General features: G+C 41.6%; 1 long non-coding RNA gene and 2 gene segments (V, D, J or C); 1 reads left to right on the top strand and 2 right to left on the bottom strand.

Moving 5' to 3' along the window:
- The window catches only part of LOC144616677 (uncharacterized), a 301,629-nt gene that overhangs the window by 265,253 nt on the left and 13,627 nt on the right, over nucleotides 1-22,749 (top strand). Inside the window, exons 12-13 of the long non-coding RNA XR_013556226.2 lie at nucleotides 46-183; nucleotides 9,834-9,924. This is a non-coding gene — a long non-coding RNA (uncharacterized LOC144616677). The remainder of the gene's footprint in view (nucleotides 1-45; nucleotides 184-9,833; nucleotides 9,925-22,749) is intronic.
- LOC144616676 (T cell receptor alpha variable 3-like) lies at nucleotides 4,734-7,638 on the bottom strand. The segment is given in 2 exon segments: nucleotides 4,734-7,254; nucleotides 7,386-7,638. Coding segments are annotated over 2 exon segments (435 nt in total).
- Nucleotides 16,098-17,359, bottom strand: LOC132669713 (T cell receptor alpha variable 24-like). The segment is given in 2 exon segments: nucleotides 16,098-17,080; nucleotides 17,241-17,359. Coding segments are annotated over 2 exon segments (537 nt in total).

Here is a 22,749-nt window from a genome sequence, read left to right as displayed (position 1 = left end):
GATTCCCTGAAGCTCATCTCTACTCCTCCAATTCCTCCTCAACAGGACTGAGCAAAAAGGTCTAGCGGGGTCCTTATCCAGAAACATCCAAGAGCACGTCACCATCGTTAGCCACAATCATCCTAAGGGAAATCACCCATCCCGTGTGAATGTCCTGGCCTGTGACAAGGGTTGTGTGAAGAGGTAGGACAAGCACACAAGATCCAATTAGTCACCTTTTCCCTTTTTAATAAACCGGTATACAAAGTATTAGTTGGGCCAAAACGTAGGTATTTTTGATTTGGTAAACTTGATAAACTATGCATACAACTAGCAGTTATCGACTTCTCTAAACACTTTACATAAATCAACTCATTTCATCCTATCAACTCTGGGAGCTGGCTAACATTATTCTTATTTTTCCTGAGGAGCAAATGGAGGTACAGAAGTTAATTAAGCTCCCAGGATCATAGAGCAGAGTCCGGCTTCGAATCTAGGCAGTGCACCTGATGAATGCACAAACCTGACCAGCTTAGAATACTGCCTCTCAGGCGGTGTAAACCTTGCTAAGAGGGGGGGGGGGGGGGGGGGGGGGTGGTCAGCAGACCAGCAGCAGCATGTGGGAGTTTGTTAGAAATGCAGAGTTACAGGTCTTACCGAATCATAATCTGTAGTTTAACAAGATCCCCACCTCATCAAAGTTTGAACAAGTCTGATGCAAAAGTGGTATGGTAACCATCCTAGATCATTGAGAATAAATATGCATCCAAGCGAGGTGGTGGATTCAAGAGGAAATACATATACTTATCTATTGAAACTACCTTGAGCGTTATGAATATTCAAATACATATTTCCTCTTACCGCAGCTGTGGATATTCATGTCCTTGCCTTCCTTCCTCAACTCAACCCCTGAGATATCTTTATTCCCTTAACTTAAGTCTGTAACATGGATGCCGGAGGTATTTTGTGTTTTTATCTCCTAAATCTCTGCCGAGGGAAACCTGTTCTATCCACAGCTGAGATTGCATCTTCTCTTTCCAAGAAAAATGTCTCATATTGTACTCAATTTATTCAAGTCAACTAGTAGCTTTATACAATTCTTTGGAAGATGGCTACTGTGCAAAGAGCTAGAGCTTAATTTTGTAATCTAGGGTTTAGTGACTTTGGATGCTCACAGGTGCTATAAATTAATTAACTGGCCTGTGTTCCTGGTTAAGTCATCAAAACAGCTCCCCCTAGGGGCGTCCGGGTGGCCTAGTCAGTTGAGTGTCTGACTTCGGCTTAGGTCATGATCTCACAGCTCATGAGTTCAAGCCCCACATCGGGTTCTGTGCTGACAGCTCAGAGCCTGGAGCCTGCTTCTGATTCTGTGTCTCCCTCTCTCTGCCCCTCCCCCATTCATGCTCTGTCTGTCTGTCTCTCTCTCAAAGATACAATAATAAAACATTAAAAATTTTTTTTAAAAACCCAACTCTCTCTCTGTTTCATACAAGTAACTATATGTTGTGAGCAATTCAAACCCCTGGCCGGTTTGCAACTTAGTATTCGATCCACTTACAAAACAGCCAGTGTATATTTTACTTCAGTGGCACAATGAGGCTCAGCCCATCATTTATGTTAGTCTTTATTAGTTTCTTATTTGATAAATGGACATCTTTATTCTAGAAGGTGTTTTAGAATGGCCCTGTGAGAGGCTGAGTAGGTGAAATTGTCCTTTCAGAATAGAGGAAGGCTGTCTAAGATCACAGAATAGGGATGGATAGACAAGAGGCAAAAGTCAGTTTTCTCTTGCCAGCTCCTTTTAGGGCACCAAGAGAGGCAGAAAAGGGAACGGTGAGATAGCACAAAGAAGGAAATGTCCGTGGAAGATATGGAAGAAACTAGAACAAAAATAAAGTACTCACATTGCAGGCCCCAGTTATGCAAGGGTGGGAAATAAGTTAATGTAACTAACATTGGGGAGATAGAACTCTATGAAAAGCCATTGTTATACTTCAGTGTGTAGGCCTGAGTGGCCTAGAGTGTCACATTATATAACGTCAAAAAATAAGAGGATGGACCGAGTTACTGACTTCCTTAGCTGATGCAGAGGAAGAGAAGTTGGCAAAGCCCATATTAAGGCATAGCTATATTATCAAATGTATATATTTGCATTTTGAGATAATTTTTTCAGACTACTAAAAATACTTGATTCACTGGGGTTGCTTTTCCAAAACGCCTGCCGAGAACAACTTTGCTGCCTTGACGCTAGGTGTCACAACCCCAGCAGCAGGACTGGGGACCAGCTGCAGGTGCCCAAAGAATACAAAACACAGAGGTTAATTGGTGAAACTGAAATGTTCCTGAAGCCCTGAATCTCCTTAGTGGTAAGGGTAACTCTTGGTTTCTCTCTTCTTTTTCACTCCAATTTAAATTTGTTACAAACAGGATCTTGACAATCCTTCCTGAGGTTCTGTTTATCCCCGTTAAAGCGTACACAGGAACAGGAATAGCAACTTTAGTGTTTCTCCCCACTTTGACATGCAGGGATCAAGAACTCTTTTTGTTGATTGGCAAGGCAGCATAAGACATATAAATTTAATCTTGCTATAGAATTTACACACTTTTTCTACTGTTCTTGCAGAGAACCCTGGATAACCCCAAACAAGGGTGACTCTGCTACATCCCTTAGCCTGTTGGGAAAGTCTTTGACAGCTTTGGTGCCCAAATCCAAGGGGAAGCCATAAGATCTAAGCTTCTCCACCCAGCCTGGCCAAGCATCTGAACCTGAGGTGCTTGAAGTTCAGAACTGTTGAGATCTTAGACTTCAAGAAATAGAATTATGTGTGTGGTTATGAAGACAGAGACCAGCTCCACTCTTTGCCAAGAATTATTTACACAAACTGTAAACGATGTCCCTCCGATCTGTGAGTGGAAACATGACCCTTTCAGGGAGGATTCATAAATATTAAAAATATTATCCAGGGGTGCCTGGGTGGCTCAGTCAGATAAGCATCCAACTCTTGATCTGAGCTCAGGTCTTACTTGCAGGGTCGTGAGTTCAAGCCCCATGTTGGGCTCTGAGCTGAGCGTGGGGCTTACTTAAAAAAAATTTTTTTTTAAATACTATCCAATACTGTGCTCGCTTCGGCAGCACATATACTAAATACTATCCAATATACAATAGACTGTTTCTGTTAGGTGGGTATTCCAAGTAGAAGTCTTCTCCTTTCAGGTTTACAGGAACCCAAGAATCTGTCTCAAGGCTGAGAACTCTTCCTAAAGTCACCAAATAGCCTTCCCACTCTGGATCTCACTAATTCTAAGAGAATTGTCAAGAAACAATGACCTGACCACCCCACCCCCCACCCCCCTATTGCTCTGGGCCCTGCAGACCCTCCTCTTCTCTCCTGGCCACTTTTTCCTTCTTATTTCCCACCACAAACCCTCTCATCAACCTCTACCACTTTCCATAAACCCTATACATTTTTGAATAAATTTAGGATTTTACAAACAAGCCAGAAGATTCTGTCAGCAAATATAGCTTGCTTGCCAGACATCATCACTTACATGTCGAAGCACAGATATACCACTTGCTCAAACACAAGTGAGCAGGAAGGAGAAACATGCAAGGAGAAATAAAATATAAATGAATACAGCAAAATAATGGCAAATTATATTTATGTATGTGTGTATATATATATATGTTGTGTGTGTGTGTATATATATATATATATATATATATATATACACACACACAATCCCCCCCAACATATGTGGGTTGTGGGTTACCTTATAGTGTTCTAGTGTAGTCATCATGTGTATACAGCATTCGTTTTGTGGCAGATCGTCATAACTGGTAATTCTTTAAAAGATGAAAGAATAAAGTTCTTTATTCTAAGCATGCTTCATGTGTTTTCTGTCATCGCTTAGCGAAGTGTTCTGTGAATGTGTATCAATAAGGTCAAATTGGTAGATAGTGTTGTGAAAGTCTACTATAATCTTGCTGATTTCTGACTATGGATTCTGTTACTTATTGAGCACAAAGGGTAAAGGTCTCCAAGTGTAATTGTAGATTTGTCTATTTTTTTTTCTTTCAGTTCTAATAGTTTTAGGTTCCAGCATTCTGAAGTTAGATGCATATATGTTAACACTGTTATGTCTTCTTAGTAAGCTGAACTTTTATACGTATGGAATATACCTCTTTATTTCTGTAATATTTCTTTTTCTGAAGTTTAAATTGTCTGACATTAATATAGCCTTTCCATATTAGTGTTTGCCTGGATGTCTTTTCCCATACTTTTATTTTTAATCTATCTATGTCATTATATTTAACATGGGTTTCATGAGACAGTACATAGGTGAGTCAAAAAAAATCCACACTGACAATGTCTGTCTTTAAATTTCTTTAAATTTGTGTATTTAAACTATTTGTATTTAACATAATTATTGATGTGATTAGATTTAGGTCCATCATTTTATTGTTCGTGTTCTGTTTGCATACTCTGATTTTGTTTCTCAGTATTCTATCATCTATTTGCTCTTTCTTTTTGTAGTATGTTATGTAGTATGCTTTCTAAGGACTGTAGCGTGCCTACTGCCTCACCTTTCCCAGTCTATTTAGAGTTTTTTCAGTGCTTTAAGCAAAATATAGAAATGTTATGATTGTATAGGTTATTTTACCCCCCCTTCATTTTATAGCTGTTGGATGTCTTCCATTTCAAACTTTAAAAAAAATTTTTTTAATGTTTATTTATTTCTGAGACAGAGACAGAGCATGAGTCGGGGAGGGGCAGAGAGAGAGGGAGACACGGAATCCGAAGCAGGCTCCAGGCTCTGAGCCTTCAGCACAGAGCCCGATGCATGGCTCGAACTCACAAACCGTGAGATCATGACATGAGCCAAAGTCGGACGCTCAACCGACTGGGCCACCCAGGCGCTCCGAGACTTTGAAAGCCCCACCATCAATGTTGTAATGATTTGATTTCAGTAGCTATACATGTTTTAAATAAGAAAAGAAAATTCATTTCTTACGTATGACCAGACTTTTACTATTTCCATTGTTCTTACTTCATTCTTAAAGTTCCAGATTTTCCTCTGGTATCATTTCTTTTCAGTCTGAAGAACTTCCTTCAGGATTTCTTTTAAGGTAGGTCCACTTAACAGTGAATTCTGTTTTCCTTCACTGGAGAAAGTCTTTATTTTACCATAATCTCAGTAGGGAATTTTCATTGGCTGTGGTTTTCAGGATTGAAAACTAATTTTTACCCCTTAGCATTTTAAAAAGGTAACAGGAGAAGATCATGTAGAGTCTACAGGCCATTGTAAGGACTTTGAGAAAAATGGGAAACTACTGAAAGCATTTATGTGACATGATCTGACCTGTGTTGCTCTTGTTTTTTTTTTTTTTTTTTTAAGATGTTTTTTAATGTTCTTTATTTTTGAGAGAGAAAAACAGAGTGTGAGTCAGGGAGGGGCAGAGAGAGAGGGAGACACAGAATCTGAAGCAGACTCCAGGCTCCGAGCTGTCAGTGCAAAGCCAGACACGGGGCTCGAACTCACGGAGTGCAAGATCATGACCTGAGCTGTAGTCTGATGCTTAACCGAGCCACCCAGGCACCCCTGACCTATGTTTTAAAGAATCACATGGGCTGCTTGTCATGGACTGAATGTGTGCCCTCCAAAATTCATTTGTTGAAACTCCACCCCCTAATGTGATGATTGTAGGAGGTGGAGCTCTGGAGAGGTAATTAGGATTAGGTGAGGTCATGAGAGTGGAGCCCTGAATGGGATTAGTGACCTTACAGGAGTCCTGACAAAGCTTGCTCTTCTCTGCTCTCTGCCACATGAAGATGCACCGAGAAGTTGGCAGTCTGCAGTCTGGGAAGGAATACTCCCCAGAACCCAACCATGCCGGCACTCTGATCTCAGACTTCCAGCCTTGAAGACTGTGAGAAATAAATTTCTGTTGTTTATAAGCCACCTGGTCAACGGTACTTGATACAGCAGCCCAAAGTGAGGAAGACACTGCTGTATTAACAAGGAACTGTAGGGGTGCCTGGGTGGTTCAGTTAAGCACCTGATTCTTGATTTTGGCTCAGTCACGATCTCGAGGTTCGTGAGTTTGAGCCCCGCAACACACTCTGCACTGAGAGTGCAGAACCTGCTTGGGATTCTGTCTTCCTCTCTCTCTGCCCCTCCCCTGCCCCCTCTCTACCGCTCTCTCTCCCAAAAATAAATAAATAAACATTTTTTTAAAAAGCTGATTGGCTGACCCAGCTCTTAAAAAAAAAATGGAAGAAGAAGAAGAAGAAGAAGAAGAAGAAGAAGAAGAAGGAGGAGGAGGAGGAGGAGGAGGGGGAGAAAGTGTAGGAGGACAAGCCAAGGGACCCTTAGAAGACTCTCAGAGTAATTCATCTGAGAGATGAGGGGGGCTTGACCAGGGAGGTATAGTGAAGATGGTAACAGTGGTCAGATTATGGATCAATTTTAAAGATAGGGCCACCTGGAATTTTTGGTGGATTAGATGTCAACAGTGAGAGAAAAAATAAGAATCAAAAATAACTCTTGAGTTATGACCAGAGACTGAAAGAATGGAGCTGTTAGAAAGTAAAAAAAAGCAAAAGATGGTGTGGGGAGCATGTTGGAGGTGAGTTCAGAAAGCGAAAGATTAGAAGGTCAGTATTGGTCACATTAAAGTGGAATCCGGACCCTCTAGAATGCAATATCCCCAAATGGCAGGAGAATATCCATACAAGTGTCTCTGTTCTAGGACTTGTCTACATGACCCAGTAGTAAAAGAAGATACACGGTGAAGTTCCTATTTATCCTCAGGAGCCAGGAGCCAAGCACCCCCCCCAGAGGTCTCTTCCTCCATTTGCTCACTTCCATCAAATGACAGACTTTGCTAAAAACAAGTCAGATTGTGTCCTTGAGTCTCTGAAAACTGCGGTGTCTCAGGAAGTTTGTGTTCAGGTCCCCCTGCAGTCCCAGGCACCGTGTCACTCACAGCACAGAAGTACTCGGCCGCGTCACTACCAAGGGCTGGGGATTTCCTCAGGTGGAAAGAGGTTTCGCTCTTCTTAAATTCAGCCTCAAAACCGTTGAGGCCTTTAACCAGGGTGTCCCCTGATATGTACTTGAGGAGAAGCTGGAGTCCTCGGTTGGGGTACTGCACGTACCAGAAGACATAAGTCGTTCCACGAGAGGAATAGTTGCACTTCAGCTCCAGACGGGCTCCTTCAGAGACCAACACCTGGGCATCAGGCTGAGTCACTGACTGGGCTCCCATTCCTCCTGAAACATCAATGCTGAGTCAGTGAGACCAGGACAGACGTACTTAAAATGAGACAGTGTCTCCCTGCAGATTCCAGTCAGAACAGTGTTTCTGACATGGAGGCAGGAGCGTAAAATACAGTGTTACTTACTCACTGTGAAGAGCATTCCAAACAGCAGGATGGTCACTGAGCACATAGCTAGGCGGTGAGGAAGCTGACGGCTGTGTTCTGGAAGATTTCCCCTGAGGAGCAGGAAGAAGCCTGCCGGATTGCGCTGAGTCTTTGTAACAAGGAAAATTTGAGTTTCCAGAAATCCCCGTTCAAAGGCTAAGTTCTAGAGATAGTAAGAGACGCTTCCTTGACAATGACTGCTCCTGGTGTCTAGCCTACTCAGAATGTGTGCCTCTGTTGAGCTGTAAGGTAAAGAAGCTCACAGAAGTGAGGTAGAATTTTTTTTTTTTTTTTTTAGAAGAGTCTCTTCCAGTTTACACAATATCACCCTCTGGGGGTCAAATATGGTAACAAATTGTGTCAAGGTTTTTGTGCCTGTCTTTTTCCTGCTCCTATTTAGGCTTGAATGAATTTCTTAGCATTATAATCTGATGAGAGTGTGTTTAAGGGGCTGCTTACTAAGAGTCTGTTTTCATCTTAAGAAGTAAGTACTAGGGGGGCCTGGGTGGCTCAGTCGGTTAAGCATCTGACTTCAGCTCAGGTCATGATCTTGCGGTCCGTGAGCTCGAGCCCCGCGTTGGGCTCTGTGCTGACAGCTCAGAGCCTGGAGCCTGTTTTGGATTCTGTGTCTCCCTCTCTCTGACCCTCCCCTGTTCATGTTCTGTCTCTCTCTGTCTCAAAAATAAATAAACGTTAAAAAAAAAAAAAGAAGTAAGTACTATTATTTGGCCAAATGAAGGAAATAGTATTACCATCCTCATTTTATAAATGAGAAAACTGAAATGTGGAAGGAAGTTTGTAATTTCTCCAAGGTCACAGTAAGTGACAACTGGAATTTGTCCCATTAGAATGATTCAAAAATCCGTGTTATTAACCACTGAAAATTTACTACTAATGTCCCTTAGAGTAGATATTATCCTAACTTACTGACGGGAAATCAAATCTTTACGAAGTTAAATACTTTGTCCAAGGACAACATAAGAATTGGAATCTAATTCTGTTATACACCAAGCCCAGCTCCTCACCCACTATATTATTTATGATATAGTACTCCCTTTAAATAGTAGATATAATTTCACCAAGACACTCAGAGCAATACTCTGAGAAAAGCAATACTCAGAGAAAAGAATAGAAACTAAGGGAAATGCCCAAGGAACCCAACACCAAAGAGAGGGCAGTGGAAATCGTACCAAAGAAACCTCAAAGAGTAGCCTGGAGAAGTAAGTGACAAGTCAGAAATGACGTGTCCAGAAAGAGAAGGGAAAAGGACTTTTAAGAACAAAGGGACATTCAACAGAGCAATGCTGAAGACTTTGAAAGCCCCACCATCAATAATGATTTGATTTCACTACTCCTATGTTTGTCACAATTTTTAGCAAGCGAGAATGTTGAATTTTGGCAAACTTATTTTCTGCATAGATTAACACGATCATGTGATTTTCTTCTTTAGCCTGTTAGGAAGGTAGATTGCATCAGTTAAGTTCCAAACATTGAAGCAGAGCAGTCTTGCATCCCTGGGAAAAATCCATTCGCGTTTGGTATTATTCTTTTTATATATTGATGAATCTACTCGCCAATATTCTGTTAAATTTTGTGCCTATAGTCATTCATGAGGGAACTCTGCAGTTTTCTGTATGTCCTTTGTCTGATTTTGGTACTGGAGTAATACTAGGTTCATAAAAGGAGTTAGCAATTACTCTCTATTTTCTGGAAGAACTTGTTTAAAATTCATGCCAATTCTTCAAATGTTTAATAGAATTCTCACAATTAAGCCATCTGAGTCTGGAGATTCTTTTAAAATTATTTAACATTTAACTTTACACAGACATTGTGCCTTCAGCTTTCTCTGACTCCTGCCCTAAAGAGAGATAAGGAAGGGTTGCTCCTGGAGCTCCACAGCAAGGTTTGGGGACAGGTCGCAGGTGCTTTGAGAACACTGTGCCCCTGTGCAGAAATAGACTCCTGAATCTGCAGTCTCGGTGGCCACCATGTGCAGCAAACTGTTCTTTCTAGTGTCTCCAAACCAAGCTGTCAGTCTTTTCTGCTTCACATCTCCACTCTTAACTAAGGTGATCAAGAGGACGGGACTGCCCCCAGGCCTCTGCTTATACCACTGTAAGCTGTTTAAAGTCCTTGAGGAATTGCAGTAAATGGTGAAGTTCTCTCCTTCTTGTAGAAGCAGGAATTGAGGAATTTGCTTTATCTCTTGTCCGTTCACTTCTGTTAAAAAAAAAAAACACAAACAAAAAACCAATGGGAGGCATCAGAGAAAATCTGATTAGATCTCTATTCTCTGAGCTACACTCTTCTTGTCTAATTTTCTCCTTCTTTCCCTGTCTCCCTCCCCAAGTGCCTCTAACTTTCTTATTTTTTAGCTCCCCCTCTCCAATATTTTTGCTCTTAATCAGAAAAATCTCATTCCTGCAGATGGTATTCCACTATGCTGGGCTCTCTGGAAGCAATCAGGGAAATCTCAAACTCACGTGATATTTGCATCCACAAGATCAACACTGGTACTGTAAGTAACATCTTCCTCTTCTTCCTCTTCAGAAAGAATGACTGAATCTGGTTGCTCCTAAATGTGTTTCCCTTGTTACAAGAGTCTCCCAGACCCAAAGAAATGTAGTGTACCACTACACTGCCTTTTGGAAAGAAAGGGGAAAGAAGTGACTGCAATTTCAGGTAGCCAATCAGAGTATTTTTCTCAATCACCTTCAGAAGAGGGTCTATGATTGCAGATGCTGCCTCCTGGGGGCCAGACTCAAAACGTGCCGATTTTATAACCGATTCCTTATACACTTGTTTGTTTTGAGAGAGAGAGAGAGGGTACACATGAGCAAGGGGGAGGAGAGAGAGAGAGAGAGAGACAGAGAGAGAGACAGAGAGAGAGAGACAGAGAGAGACACACACACACGCAGGGCTCGGGTTTTTACCGGAAGCCAGGCTCCAGTTCACCCGATGCGGGACTTGAACTCAGGAACCCCTGAGATGAGTGGCAGTCAGATGCTTAACCCACTGAGCCACTGTTTTCTACTTCAATGGTGCCTATATTTGTCAAGACTTGGGGAAAAAAAGTTTACTGTTGCTGATACCGTTCAGGGAGGAATACTTTGTCTTTAAAAAAAAAAAATGGGTTCTGTGATTTAAAACTAGGATGTCAACAGGTAATAAAACTTCCATTTGGCATTCCCAGTTTCATCCAGAAAAAAGTAGCTTTTGTCTGTGCATGAGCTAATGGAACATACTAGGTCACAGATATTTAAATAAATGTGGGAAAAGACTCATAATTTATTGTTAGGTCACCCATGATCTCAAAGTAGAAGATAAAAAGTACCTATTTCTCTGTCATCCTACAGATTACCCTGGTTATTAATTACCAGTTTAGAGGTCATCTCTACTGTCCCAATGTGTTACTTGTTCACATATCAGTGATTTTTAAAAAAATCAACATAATTTGAAAGAAGAGGTCTTATCTATCACATATGAATTTCTCTAAGAAGGCTTCCTTAAAACACGTGGGTAGAATAGCTCCCCACGGCTCCAAAGATTTTCAATCTCACTTACCACAGTACTTACTGCCCTGTGTGATAATGATCTGTTAATTGTCTGAGCTGCCTCATATTCATCTACCTTGAGGGCGTGTACTAGATATCATCCTTAACAATTGCGCTGACCTATATGGTAGCTACTAGCCGCATGAGGCTTCTTAAAGTAATTAAAATTAAATAAAATTTAAAATTTAGTGTGTCAGGGTGGCTCAGTCAGATAAGTGTCTGACTCTTGATTTCGGCTCAGGTCACGATCTCACACTTTGTGACTTTGAGCCCCGCGTCGGGCTCAGAGCCTGCTTGGGATTCTCTCTCTCTTTCTCTCTCTCTCTCTCTTGCTCTCTCTCTCTCTCTCTCTCCCCCCCCCCTCCATCCCTCAAAATAAATCCATAAAAACTTTAAAGAAGTAAAAATAAAATGAAATTTAGTTTGTCAGTTATATTAGCTACGCTTCAAGTTCTCAATAGCCACGTAGGGCTAGTGGCTAGTGGACAGTGTGAATATAGATATTTCTGCTACCTCAGAAAGTTCTGTTGGACAGTGCCTCTTTTGAATGTGGGGTCTATGAAAACAAGGAATTTTGTCTGTTTTTGTCGCTACTGTATCACAAGTAAAGTCCCGGACGTGTGGTAGTCACTTACTCAATGTTTGTCTTTGTTCATCACCATGTTCCCACAAACTATTCTAATACCTGACAAACAGTGGGTACTCAAATATTTGTTAAATGATAAATAAATGTGTGTGCTTGCATATACCCTTTGGGAATGTAGACAGTCAAGTTACTTTAGGGAGAAACCACATTCGTTTTCTAGGTCTACTGTAACAAACGTGGTGGCTCAGAATAACAAAAACTTATTTTCTAACAGTACTGGAGGCCAGGAGTATGTAATCAGGTGTCAGCAGGGCAATGCTCCCTTTGAGTGCTCAGGGGTTGGATCCTGCCCTGCCTCTTCCACCTCCTGATGCCTCCAGGCATCCCTTGGCTTGTGGCTGCATCTCTCCAAACTCCACCTCTAGCCAGAGTGCCTCACCCGGCCTTCTCCTCTGTGTGTCTCTCAAAAAGACATTTGCCATTGGATTTATGACCCGCCTGGATAATCCAGGATGATCTTATATTGCTATTCTTAATTTAATTACTTTTGCAAAGGCTCTTTGTCGGGTAAGGTCACATTCACAGTTCCCGAGGATTAAGAAGCGGACTTCTCTTTGGGAGGTTAATGGTTTAATCCACTATAGGCGCTCTAATGTCTTTGAAGTATTGCCATGTAGATGTTTTAATAGCAGAAATCTCAACACTTCAAGTTAGAGTTAAAAGTGGATCTGAATTTGAATTAAAGAATAATATGGAAACAGAACATGTTCTGTTTTAGCAGTTTCAGGATGAGCTAGAAAATGAAAATCCCGTGAGTTAAGATAAACGTTTTGGACATACACGCCATTGGGATCCTCTTTCCTTCCCAGGAATGTTGGTTCGGGGCCCCCAAATGAAGGCAAAACCAGTGCTGTGATAATGAAGTCTCCTTCCCATGCCAAAAGAGCAAGGAGTCTGGAAGGGGCACTGCGGAAACTTGAATCATTGTGTCACTTCTGGGCAGAACAAGGGCAGGGCTGCAGTGCACACGGAAGCCTAACCTGGAGCGAGAACGTCTGGCGTGGGAGAAATCTGCTCTTCTCCAACACACACCGTACTCTCTGTTGTAAACTGTCTCTGGGCCCCACGGCGTGATGTAGAAATTTGCTAAATGAAGAGAAGAAGGAACTGGTTTGAGGAGTAGAAGGAATCTCTCCCCTCCCAGTAGGAAATGCTTGCACTGAATATAAAAAAATTTTTTTTTAATGTTTATTTATTTTTGAGACAGAGAGAGACAGAGCATGAACAGGGGAGGGTCAGAGAGAGGGAGACACAGAATCTGAAACAGGCCCCAGGCTCTGAGCTGTCAGCCCAGTGCCCGACGCGGGGCTTGAACTCACGGACCGCGAGATCATGACCCGAGCTGAAGTCGGCCGCTTAACCAACTGAGCCACCCAGGCGCCCCTTGCACTGAATATAAATATAAGACAGCTCAAAGTAGCAAATATTTTTGTTAAAATAATCACGAGGGAGTACAGATTCAAGAATATTTATACTAAAATGCTGTGTGTTATCCTATGAGATTTCAGATAAGAGGTACACAATGCTGTCTGAACTGGACAAGTTGGATGAGTAGACATTTTACAATGGGGAAGGTATATTCCGGGCAAAGGGGGTGCATCTGCAAGGGCACAGATTTAAGAAAGAGTTCAGTGTGTGCATAAGTGGTTAGAATTTTTAAATAGCAGATACACATCTGTGGCATGTAGTGAAAAGGGGTGGGAGGTGAACATAGAAGATAACTTAAGAGGGGCACCTGGGTGGCTCAGTCAGTTAAGCGTCCAACTCTTGATTTTGACTCAGGTGACAGCATGGAGCCTGCTTGGGATTCTCTCTCTCCTTCTCCCCGCCCTGCCCCCACTCATTTGTGTGCTCACAGGTGCGTGCTCTCTCTCTCTCTCTCAAAATAAATAACCTTAAAAAAAAAGAAGATAACTTAGGGGGGAAACGTAAACGGACTCATATCTTTTAATATAGAATTTATCTTTACAACTTCTAATGGTTCCTCATCACCCAAAGATTAGCAAGAAGTGATCTGATCAAATATATATATTTTATAATAATTCTAGTGGCTACGTAGAAGTTAGATCCAAAGGAGTAGAGACTAGAGGCAACAGACAATTAAGAGGCCATAAAATCATCCAAGGAATGTGTTTATTCCATTCGCTTTTTGGTTAGATGCCCCCCACCCCCCCCCGCCACACTGTCTGTTCTTCCTGAATTCCATGCTCCCCTTACATAATGAATCTGAGCTGGCTTTGTGACTCACTTTAACAAACAGAATGTCACAGAAGGAACATCGTGGCAGTTCTAGGACGAAATGTTAAGTTCGCTTGGCAGTTTCCACCTTTGTGATTTTTTTTTAGAAAGTTTATTTATTTTTGAGAGAGAGACAGAGCACAAGCAGGGAAGGGGCAGAGATAGAGGGAGACACAGAATCCGAAGCAGGCTCCAGGCTCTGAGTTGTCAGCACAGAGCCCAATGCCTGGGCTCGAACCCAAGAATCACGAGATCATGACCTGAGCCGAAGTCAGATGCTTAACCGACTAAGCCACCCAGGCACCCCGCCACTTTTGTGATTTTGAAAACCCTGAGCCACCACATAAGATATAATATACAGCTTCCCTTCTGGAAAGACCACTCCAGAGGTCATGTGGGGAGGAACAGTCTCTGAGAATACAGCAAATGAGAGACGAGCCTTGCCATCCCGGTGTTCCAGCTGAGGCCAGCCTTCCAGGCATTCTCGCTAAGGCTCCAGACATTTAAGCAAGCAGTTTGGGGGTGTGCCAGTCCAGTGGAGCCCCTGGACGCCACATGGAGCAGAAGTATCATGAGATAGTAAAACGGTAGCTGTTTAAAAGCTGTTTAAAAGTTTTGGGGTGGTTTATTCTGCAGCAAACTGTTATGGCACTGAAGTCCTTTGAAGAGTCTTGTTGAGGACTTGGGAGAAATTGGCAAGAATTAAAATGTGTTTTTCCTCTATCTGACTTCTGATGGTTTCTAACAGTTCCACCTGGAACATCTGCCTATTTCACCGAACTTCTTTTCAAATATGACCCCAGCGCTCCCGCTCTGGCACAGAAGGCATGGTGACAATGCTTGGGTGTGATGTGAGCCCTGGGCTTCCACAGCACAGGAGCAGGTGGCTGATTGCTCATGCTGGGGCCCTACAATAAACAGGAAGATGTAAGACTATCTTGTTCAATGTGATTTTTATACTTCACTTGTTCTTCTCATTCCATTTACTAAACTCTAAAACACAAACAAAAGACACCCCCACACTGTGGAGCTATTTACAAGAGCATGCCTGTATCTCTGTGAATAATCAAAATTTGACAGACCATTTTCAATGTCAGATCAATTTTAGCACTCAGAGACTGAGAATTGTGGTTCATATTTCCTTGGTTACACTTTTGTAAAGGTATAGATATTTTTTTGGTAAGGAGTCTGCATTCCAGATTTACATTTCCCCCATGCTTTTAATAGTAGATTTTCCAAAGTATGTGCCACTGTATCCAGGAATTGGCCACGTGTGGAAAGAGCTTTATCTCCTCGCATCCAAACGCAAGCAAGGGGCCCAGAGAAGCTGGAGTCATGGACCAGTGTCAAGTGGCATTCTGTCCGGAAGCGCTGTGCAAATGCAACCGATTTCTCTCTGTCCTGTTACATGAAAAAGTCTGTGAAGCATTGTGTTGCGGTAATGTGCAAACGAACCAAACATTGTCCTTGACTGTCTTCTGTGCCTTTTGTTTCTACCAATTCAGAGTTAGCTAAAACCACAGGATTATTACTGAAAATATTAGAAATTTCTACCATTGATCTTTATGACAGTAATAATGGAGATCCAATTTGGGAAGCTGACCAGTGGCTAGAACAGTGAATGGCCTTCTCTTGTGTTGTTTTCCTCCAACAACGCTACTGGGCAATGGACTGTACGTTCTCCTCACTCAGTCTTGTGCTACACACCTCCCATTCTACACACATTCCAATAACATGACAGGCTCAACTGTTCCCAGTCTGACCATCAGATGGAGTTATCACTACCTTGTGAATGATTTTTGGAAAAACAATCTTTCCATATGTGTGCCTCTTAAATAAGGGTCCAATCTGAGGGATCGGTATGCAATCCAATACTGTTTTCAAAATATGCAGTTTTTTTTGTTTTTTTTTACATGTGATGATGACAGGAGTGAGATTTCAAAACCCAAAAATCTACAAAAAGAAAGAGACAAAGAGAGCACTGGCAGCGTAATTTAAGAAGCTGGACAGAAGCTGGATGAGCAGTCATTAATGTAGATGTCGAGAGAAAGCTGACAAGCTATGAGATGAAAAGGCCCAGAAAGGAGTTAATTCATGTTAACCAAACCCCAAAAGGCTCCAGAATTAGAGGCCTCTAGAGCACCAATGGGGTATTAAACTACTAGATTGTTTGGAAGTCTGCAAAATGAGCACAGCCCCAGATGCTCTACCCACCTCATATGCCTGGAAATGACAAAGAAAGAAACTTAGATCCTCATCGAGTTCAGTTACTTACTCAATATCGCAATCCCAGTACAAACTAGGGGATAGATCAAGCATAATAGTGAGCTTCCCTTATCCGTGCTCCTTTCAGGCCTCCCAAGTGATTTTTAAAAATGCAAATATCCATATATGAGAAGAGATGAAATCCAGATCACGTAGGGGGCAAGTTGAACTGAACCAAAACCAAAATTGGCATTGCCTGTTCCGGGTATGACACAGGCAGATCTCCTTGCCAGGAGTGAGAAGAGGGCACATTCACATGTTCCACTCATGCATGTGAACAGACATGACCGAATGATTAGCGCTTAGGATGTAGCAACAGTGAGGAGTAAATATTATCCTAGTTTAACCAGATTACTTTACCTAGGTTGGAGTAACCATCTAGTGCACCTGGAATCGGTTATGCCAAAAGAGGAAGCAAGGGACCCGACTCAGTGACACAGCTAATATATCGGTGGGAGTTGAGGTCAGTGGGGCTTAGTAATAGTCCAGTTAATTGAGGGAGCTACAGTGACTGGAAGGTTTGTGTATCTGGGTCTGCACTTTCCTCTGATTATTGAAAACACTGTAACTCAATGAATTTGCCTTTTCCACCCTGCACATGGCACTTGTCAACGCTGAGACCAGAGTGGCACCAGCCACGGGTTTGGGTATGGGCTGCAGGTGCCTGGAGAGCACTGTGTCTGTCAAGGCACAGATGTATGTGGCAGCATCTTCCAGCTGGGATCCTTTGATGTACAAGGAGCTAGAACCCTTCTTAGTATCAAGAGTGACTTTTACTCGTTCTTCCTCCTTTTCATCCCCATTTAAAGCAATTGTAAACAGGAACTTGGGGCTTTTTGCAGGTTCCCATCTGTACCACTGTAAACTATAAAAACTGCTGGTAGGAAAATGGCAGGTGAAATTGGTGTTTTCTCCTTCGTGAACATGAAGCGACAAAGGATACTGGTTCACATCCAATACGCTGCACACTCCTGTTGAGAAAGACAGGGTCAGACAGAGAAATTGGTCTCTACAGTTTCCATTTTCTTTGCACATTCCCAAGTAACACCTAGAGGTGTCTGACCACCCTCTCCCCCTTCTCCATCACCACCCACGACTGTCCAGAATCTCTCTGGCAACCCAAAGACTTACGGCCAAGATGAAGCCACAAGATTAGCAACGAGGCTGCCAAAGGACTCTTCTCCATTGATCCTACCCAAGGATCTCCGCAGAGGAACACGCTGCAGCCTAGATCTGTTTCAGAAAACAGAATGTCGCATCTGGTTGCACAGCCAATCACAGACAAGCTCATCTAAATGTCCTGGAAACACACCAACCAACTCTGCCCTAGATTCAGTTTCCTGTGGTTCAAAAGGAGAGATCAAACACTGTTTTTGTTTGTTTAGGGTTTTTTTTGATGCCAGCTCCACAAGCATTGGGGAAATGCCACACAAAGAGAGTGGGCAACCTATGAGACATTGGCTGCTTAATCATGGACTGCCATTTTTCTGCTTCAGAGAGAGTTACAGGTGCCATAGCAATCTGGGATAGGGAAAGCACTTTGGCTAGAAATCTTTCCATGAATCTTCAAAAAATGTATTTATTTTATTTTGTTTTGTTTTATTTTAGAGAGAGAGCACAAGTGGGGTAGGGGGCAGAGGGAGGGAGAAAGAGAGAGAGAGAGAGAGAGAGAGAGAGAGAGAGAGAGAGAGAATCCCAAGCAAGCTGCTTGCTCAGCGGAGCTCGATCCCACCACGCTGGGATCATGACCTGAGCTGAAGTCAAGAGTCTGAGGTATAATGTTAGTTTGACTTAACATACATGCATTTGCTTAAGCAGTGATTTTTGTGCCTAGGATTTCCCTTTGAGCTCTGAAAATTACAAAAGCAACCTTCTCTGTTTTCTGTGAGCTCAAAATGTAGTTGGAGAAATAAGAGGTGCCCAGAAAAAAAGGAATAGTGCACGATTGCAGGAATTAAGATTATTCAGAATATATATCTACTTCTGGGAAATTGGTGGTATAAGTTGGTTTCAAACCCCTTCCTGTGAACAACTAAAATAAGTAAGGAAACAGCATGGTTTAGTGGCTAATATTAAAGAGTGTTTTCCACAGACTCAAATCATATTCTGAAAAGTGGAGTAGGTTGCAAACGCATCTCAATGGCTAATTTATAGTTCTCCTTTCTAAGAAAAGAGATGTGGCTGTGGTTCATGACAGAAATCCTAGAAATATCTCCTGGTTCAGAAGTGTAAGGGCTAGGGCTAGGGATGGGCTGTGAGAAAAACAACAGCCACTCCGAGTCAAGCTCCTTTTTTCTTCAGATCACGGCATTCTGATACTGATACTGAGAGTCTGATACTGATACTGAGAGTCTCAGTGATACTGAGAGTCTGTCCTCACCGCTCAGAAAGCCCACTTGATGTAAAATGTGTATCTGCTGAAAATACTGATCCAATGATGAGTTCATTCACACATTGGAGGGGCAGGGTCCTCAAGAAGAAAGGCATGCCTCTGACAGAGGGAGCATTCCTGTAACTAATAGGGCAGAATCTTCAATTTTTAGCCACCTACTTTGCCTGAAACAGAGGCCAAGCCAACTGACCGCTAGATACCTTACATAAGTTAAATCATACCTTGGGGCACCTGGGTGGCTCAGTTAGTTGGTTAAGAGTCTGACTTTGGCTCAGGTCATGATCTCGTGGTTTGGGGGTTCAAGCCCCACATGGAGCTCTCTGCTGTCAGCGTGGAGCCCACTTCAGATCCTCTGCCCCCCCCCCCTTTTCTGCCCACTTGAGTGCTTTCTCTCTCTCTCTCTCTCTCTCTCAAATAAATAAACATTAAAAAAATCATACCTTAAGTGACTTGCAGGGTAGAAATCTTGACAATTCTGGATAAATAACACACAGATTAGTCCATCTTAATCCTTTACATTAGTATTGGAATTGCGAGGACTCTAGACATAAAGTGGACCTTTGGACAACACAGGTTTGAGCCATGCAGATCCACTTTTATACGTTTATTTTTCAATAAATGTGCCGGAAATTGCAAGGGAGATTTGCGACAATTCGGAAAACTTGCAGATAAGCTAGATAGCCTAGTAATATGGGAAAAAATTAAGAAAAAGTTAGGTATGTCACTAACGCACAAAATATATATATATATATAGATACCATTTTATCATTTATGACTATAAAATATACACCAATGTATTCTAAAAGTTAAAATGTATCAAAACTTACACACACAAACACTCACCGTACACGACCCCATTCACAGCCTACCCTTACATAGGCATAAGGGGAATGATATTTAATTTAAAACTAACGTGTCAGTTTTCCTTTTTTAAAACTATGTTCGTTTTCTTACCGTTTTATCACTTTGCTTTCAAACAATCACGTTACCGTAAAGTATGCCTCTCTTTCTCTTTATTGAAGAAACTGTATCAAGTAAACAGTTTTTTAAAAATGAAACTATGTTTCCAAAGCTGTATTATAAATATGACTGTAATACTCTATGCCCTAAAATCTTTATAACAATTCATTCGCTGGTGTGGAGGCTAGGCTATATACTAATGGTTATGAATCATAATCATTACACTATGGTATACACGTAGGCTTATCTGCTGTGCTCGTGAAGCGATCATGCCAGTTCACTAAATTACCATAAAGTAATCATATCGCTGCTTCTTCATCATCAATGCGTGAATTGTTATACCTGTAAATAAATAGGAATTTGTGTCGCACATTATCTTTTCATTTTTGATGTCTAATGTTAGCAATGCATACAGCACCTACAGTGTTTTGTATCATGTAAGACAATATTGATACAGGTACTGGCAGACAACTTATCCTGTAAACAGGTAACATAAACTTAGGTAGGGTATTGATAAATACAGTTCAGTACTGTAAATGTATTGTTTCTTCCTTATGATTTCCTTCATAACATTGTCTTTCCTCTACCATACTTTTGTAAGAATACAATATATAATACATATAACAAATGTGTAATTATATGTTAATATAAGTATATGTTAATCAACTGTTACCAGTAAGGTTTCTGGTCAACAGAAGGCTGTTAGCAGTTTTTTGGCGAGCCAGAATTTAAAAACACAGATTTTCAGTGGTGCAGGGGTTGGTGCCCTTAAACTTCACCTTGGTTCAAGGGGTAATTTTATCTGTTGTACATTCATTCAACAAGTATGTATTGATGATACCTCCTCTGTACTAGGCATTGTTCAGGCAAGGAAGATGCAGTAGTGAAGAAGATAGAGGAGAAGAAAAAAATTAAAGAGATTTTTAAAAAATAAGATAATTTTAAACAGTGATAAGCTCTATAAAGACAATACAGGGGCGCCTGGGTGGCTCAGTTGGTTATGCGTCCAACTTCGGCTCAGGTCACGATCTCGTCCTGCGAGTTCGAGCCCTCGTTGAGCCCGGTGCTGAGAGCCCAGAGCCTGCTTCGGATCCTGTGTCTCCCGCTCCCTGCCCCTCCCCCACTCGCACTCTGTTTCTTTCTCTCTCCAAAAAATAAAATGAACATTAAAAAAATTTTTTTAAGACAATACAATACTATAATGAAATAGAGTGTTATTTTTGGCATGAGGAAAAGCATCTGCTGTAAATAGGATATGGAGGGAAGGCTCCATTCTGTCACTTGCTCTGTGACAGTAGGCAAGGTATTTTACCTCTCTTATGCTCAATTTTTTTCTGTAAATGGTCAGTATCCTTCTATTGGGCAATGGACTAAGCATTGGCAGGCATCATCTCATTGACTTCTCATCAGTACTCACACTATAGGGATGAAGAAACTGACACATAAAAATTATTAACTCATTTACCTAAGATCTTAACTGATGAGTGGTAGATCTGGAAATCCAAGCACGTTGGTCCCAAAGCAAAGTGGTCTCAAGCATTTTGCTACACTGTCTCCCGAAGGGATCCTACACCAACCTTGAAGTGTTCCAATAAGAATTAAATGAGAACACACATGCCAGTCACCTAGTGCAATAACTTCCTTACCTCAGGCACTCAACGAGATGCATGTAATGTATAAAACACCGAGGGCTTGGGAGACACAATCTGAAATTGCAGTGGAGTTTATTCACAAGAGAAAGCTCAATATTTTCCGAGGCAAATTTTGCAATTTACATAGCGTATTTCACGTATTATCGTAAGTATCCAGGGTCTATCATGTTTGATTCTGTCAATGGGAAGTCAGTGCATTATGTTGTCATATTGGGGGATTGGGTGGCATAGGATAACATGAAAAGAGTAAACCAAGCAGTGTTCTCTATGACACAATTATTATTATTATTTTTTTACATCATTGATCCTTGCTCCCACTTCTCAGGATATTTCTATACTACAATAAAGGACAGAGGAGTAAACACAATGTCACTTAACAGAGAAAAACTTCCTGTCTTGGGCAACAGTGCCAAGCTTTATTTCCCCGATATGTTATTATTCTCCAGCTTGAATCATCCCACATATTATAGGTATAATTTGGAAGTCAATCACTTTCACATCTGGCTGGCCAAAAGGTTAAAAACCAGCCAGCCCTCCTGAATCTTCTCTCGCATGATAACAGCAATGTCAAGTTCACTGACTTTGGTTCAGCAATGGTAGCTCCTGCCAGGACGAGTCTTTGCCACAATTTAACCTTGCTGTCCTCACTGGAGGGCAGAGCAAGGCCAGTGTCACAAAATATTTTAGCAGAACACCAGGTGGCAGTGCTTTAGTAAAGAACTGCTCTCGTTTTTGATAACTTGGAGTATGCTGGAGCCTGATTCTCAGGGTAGAAAAATAGAGAGAAAAGATTCACAAAGTGGTGACATTTGAATAAAGATGTAAAGGAAGTGCAGAGGTACACCGTGCAGATATTTTGGGGAGAGTGCAGTTTTATAGGCAGAGAGGACAAAGGCAAGCAGCAAGTATCTTGATATCGAAACATGTTGTGAGTGTTTAAGGAACAATCCCTCTTCTTTCCCTGTAACCCCTTATTGCTCCCAGAACACTGCTGTGTAAGAGATTTGTGAAAGCATTCAGCGCTGTTAACTGGTTAGTGGACGATTTCTTCATGTATGGACCCTGGGACAATTTGTACTTGGGTTCACCATCTTCTTTTCTAGTTCTTTTTGAGTTCCAGTTGAAACCAGAAACGTTACCATTGCTGAGGTATCCAGCCACCCTCTTCTGGGGCCAATTGCTTCTCTATATTCCAAACCTTACTCTCTCAGAGCCCTGTAAGGTGTTACACCCTGGCTGATGATATAAGTTAGAGATGCTTTTAAAGTTAGGAAAGTTATGTCTCATTTCCCAAATACAAAAAATGGGAACATGTATGTCAACTCTACTTAAAAAATAAACATTTTTAAAACAAAAGTTATAAAATGGGGATAATGAAACCTGTCTCATAGGGTTTGCAGTGTTTAATTAGATAATGAATCCAAATGCATACTGCAGTGCCTAACATATAATAAGCTCAATAAACACCAAGTTTCTTTTTTCCTAGTAAAGCCCGCCTTTCCTTCAATGTCCAGGTTTGTGACCTGTTACTGCTTTTGTTTCTCTCCACATGGATTCAGTGATGGAAGTTTCTCTGAAATTCACTCAGTCCTGTATTTCCCCAGAGATAATCATTATTTTCTCCTATTCTATTAGG

The sequence above is a fragment of the Panthera onca genome, chromosome B3 (assembly GCF_046562875.1).
Source record: "Panthera onca isolate mPanOnc1 chromosome B3, mPanOnc1 haplotype 2, whole genome shotgun sequence".
NCBI lineage: Eukaryota > Metazoa > Chordata > Mammalia > Carnivora > Felidae > Panthera > Panthera onca.
This window is presented reverse-complemented; position numbering and strand designations above follow the sequence as displayed.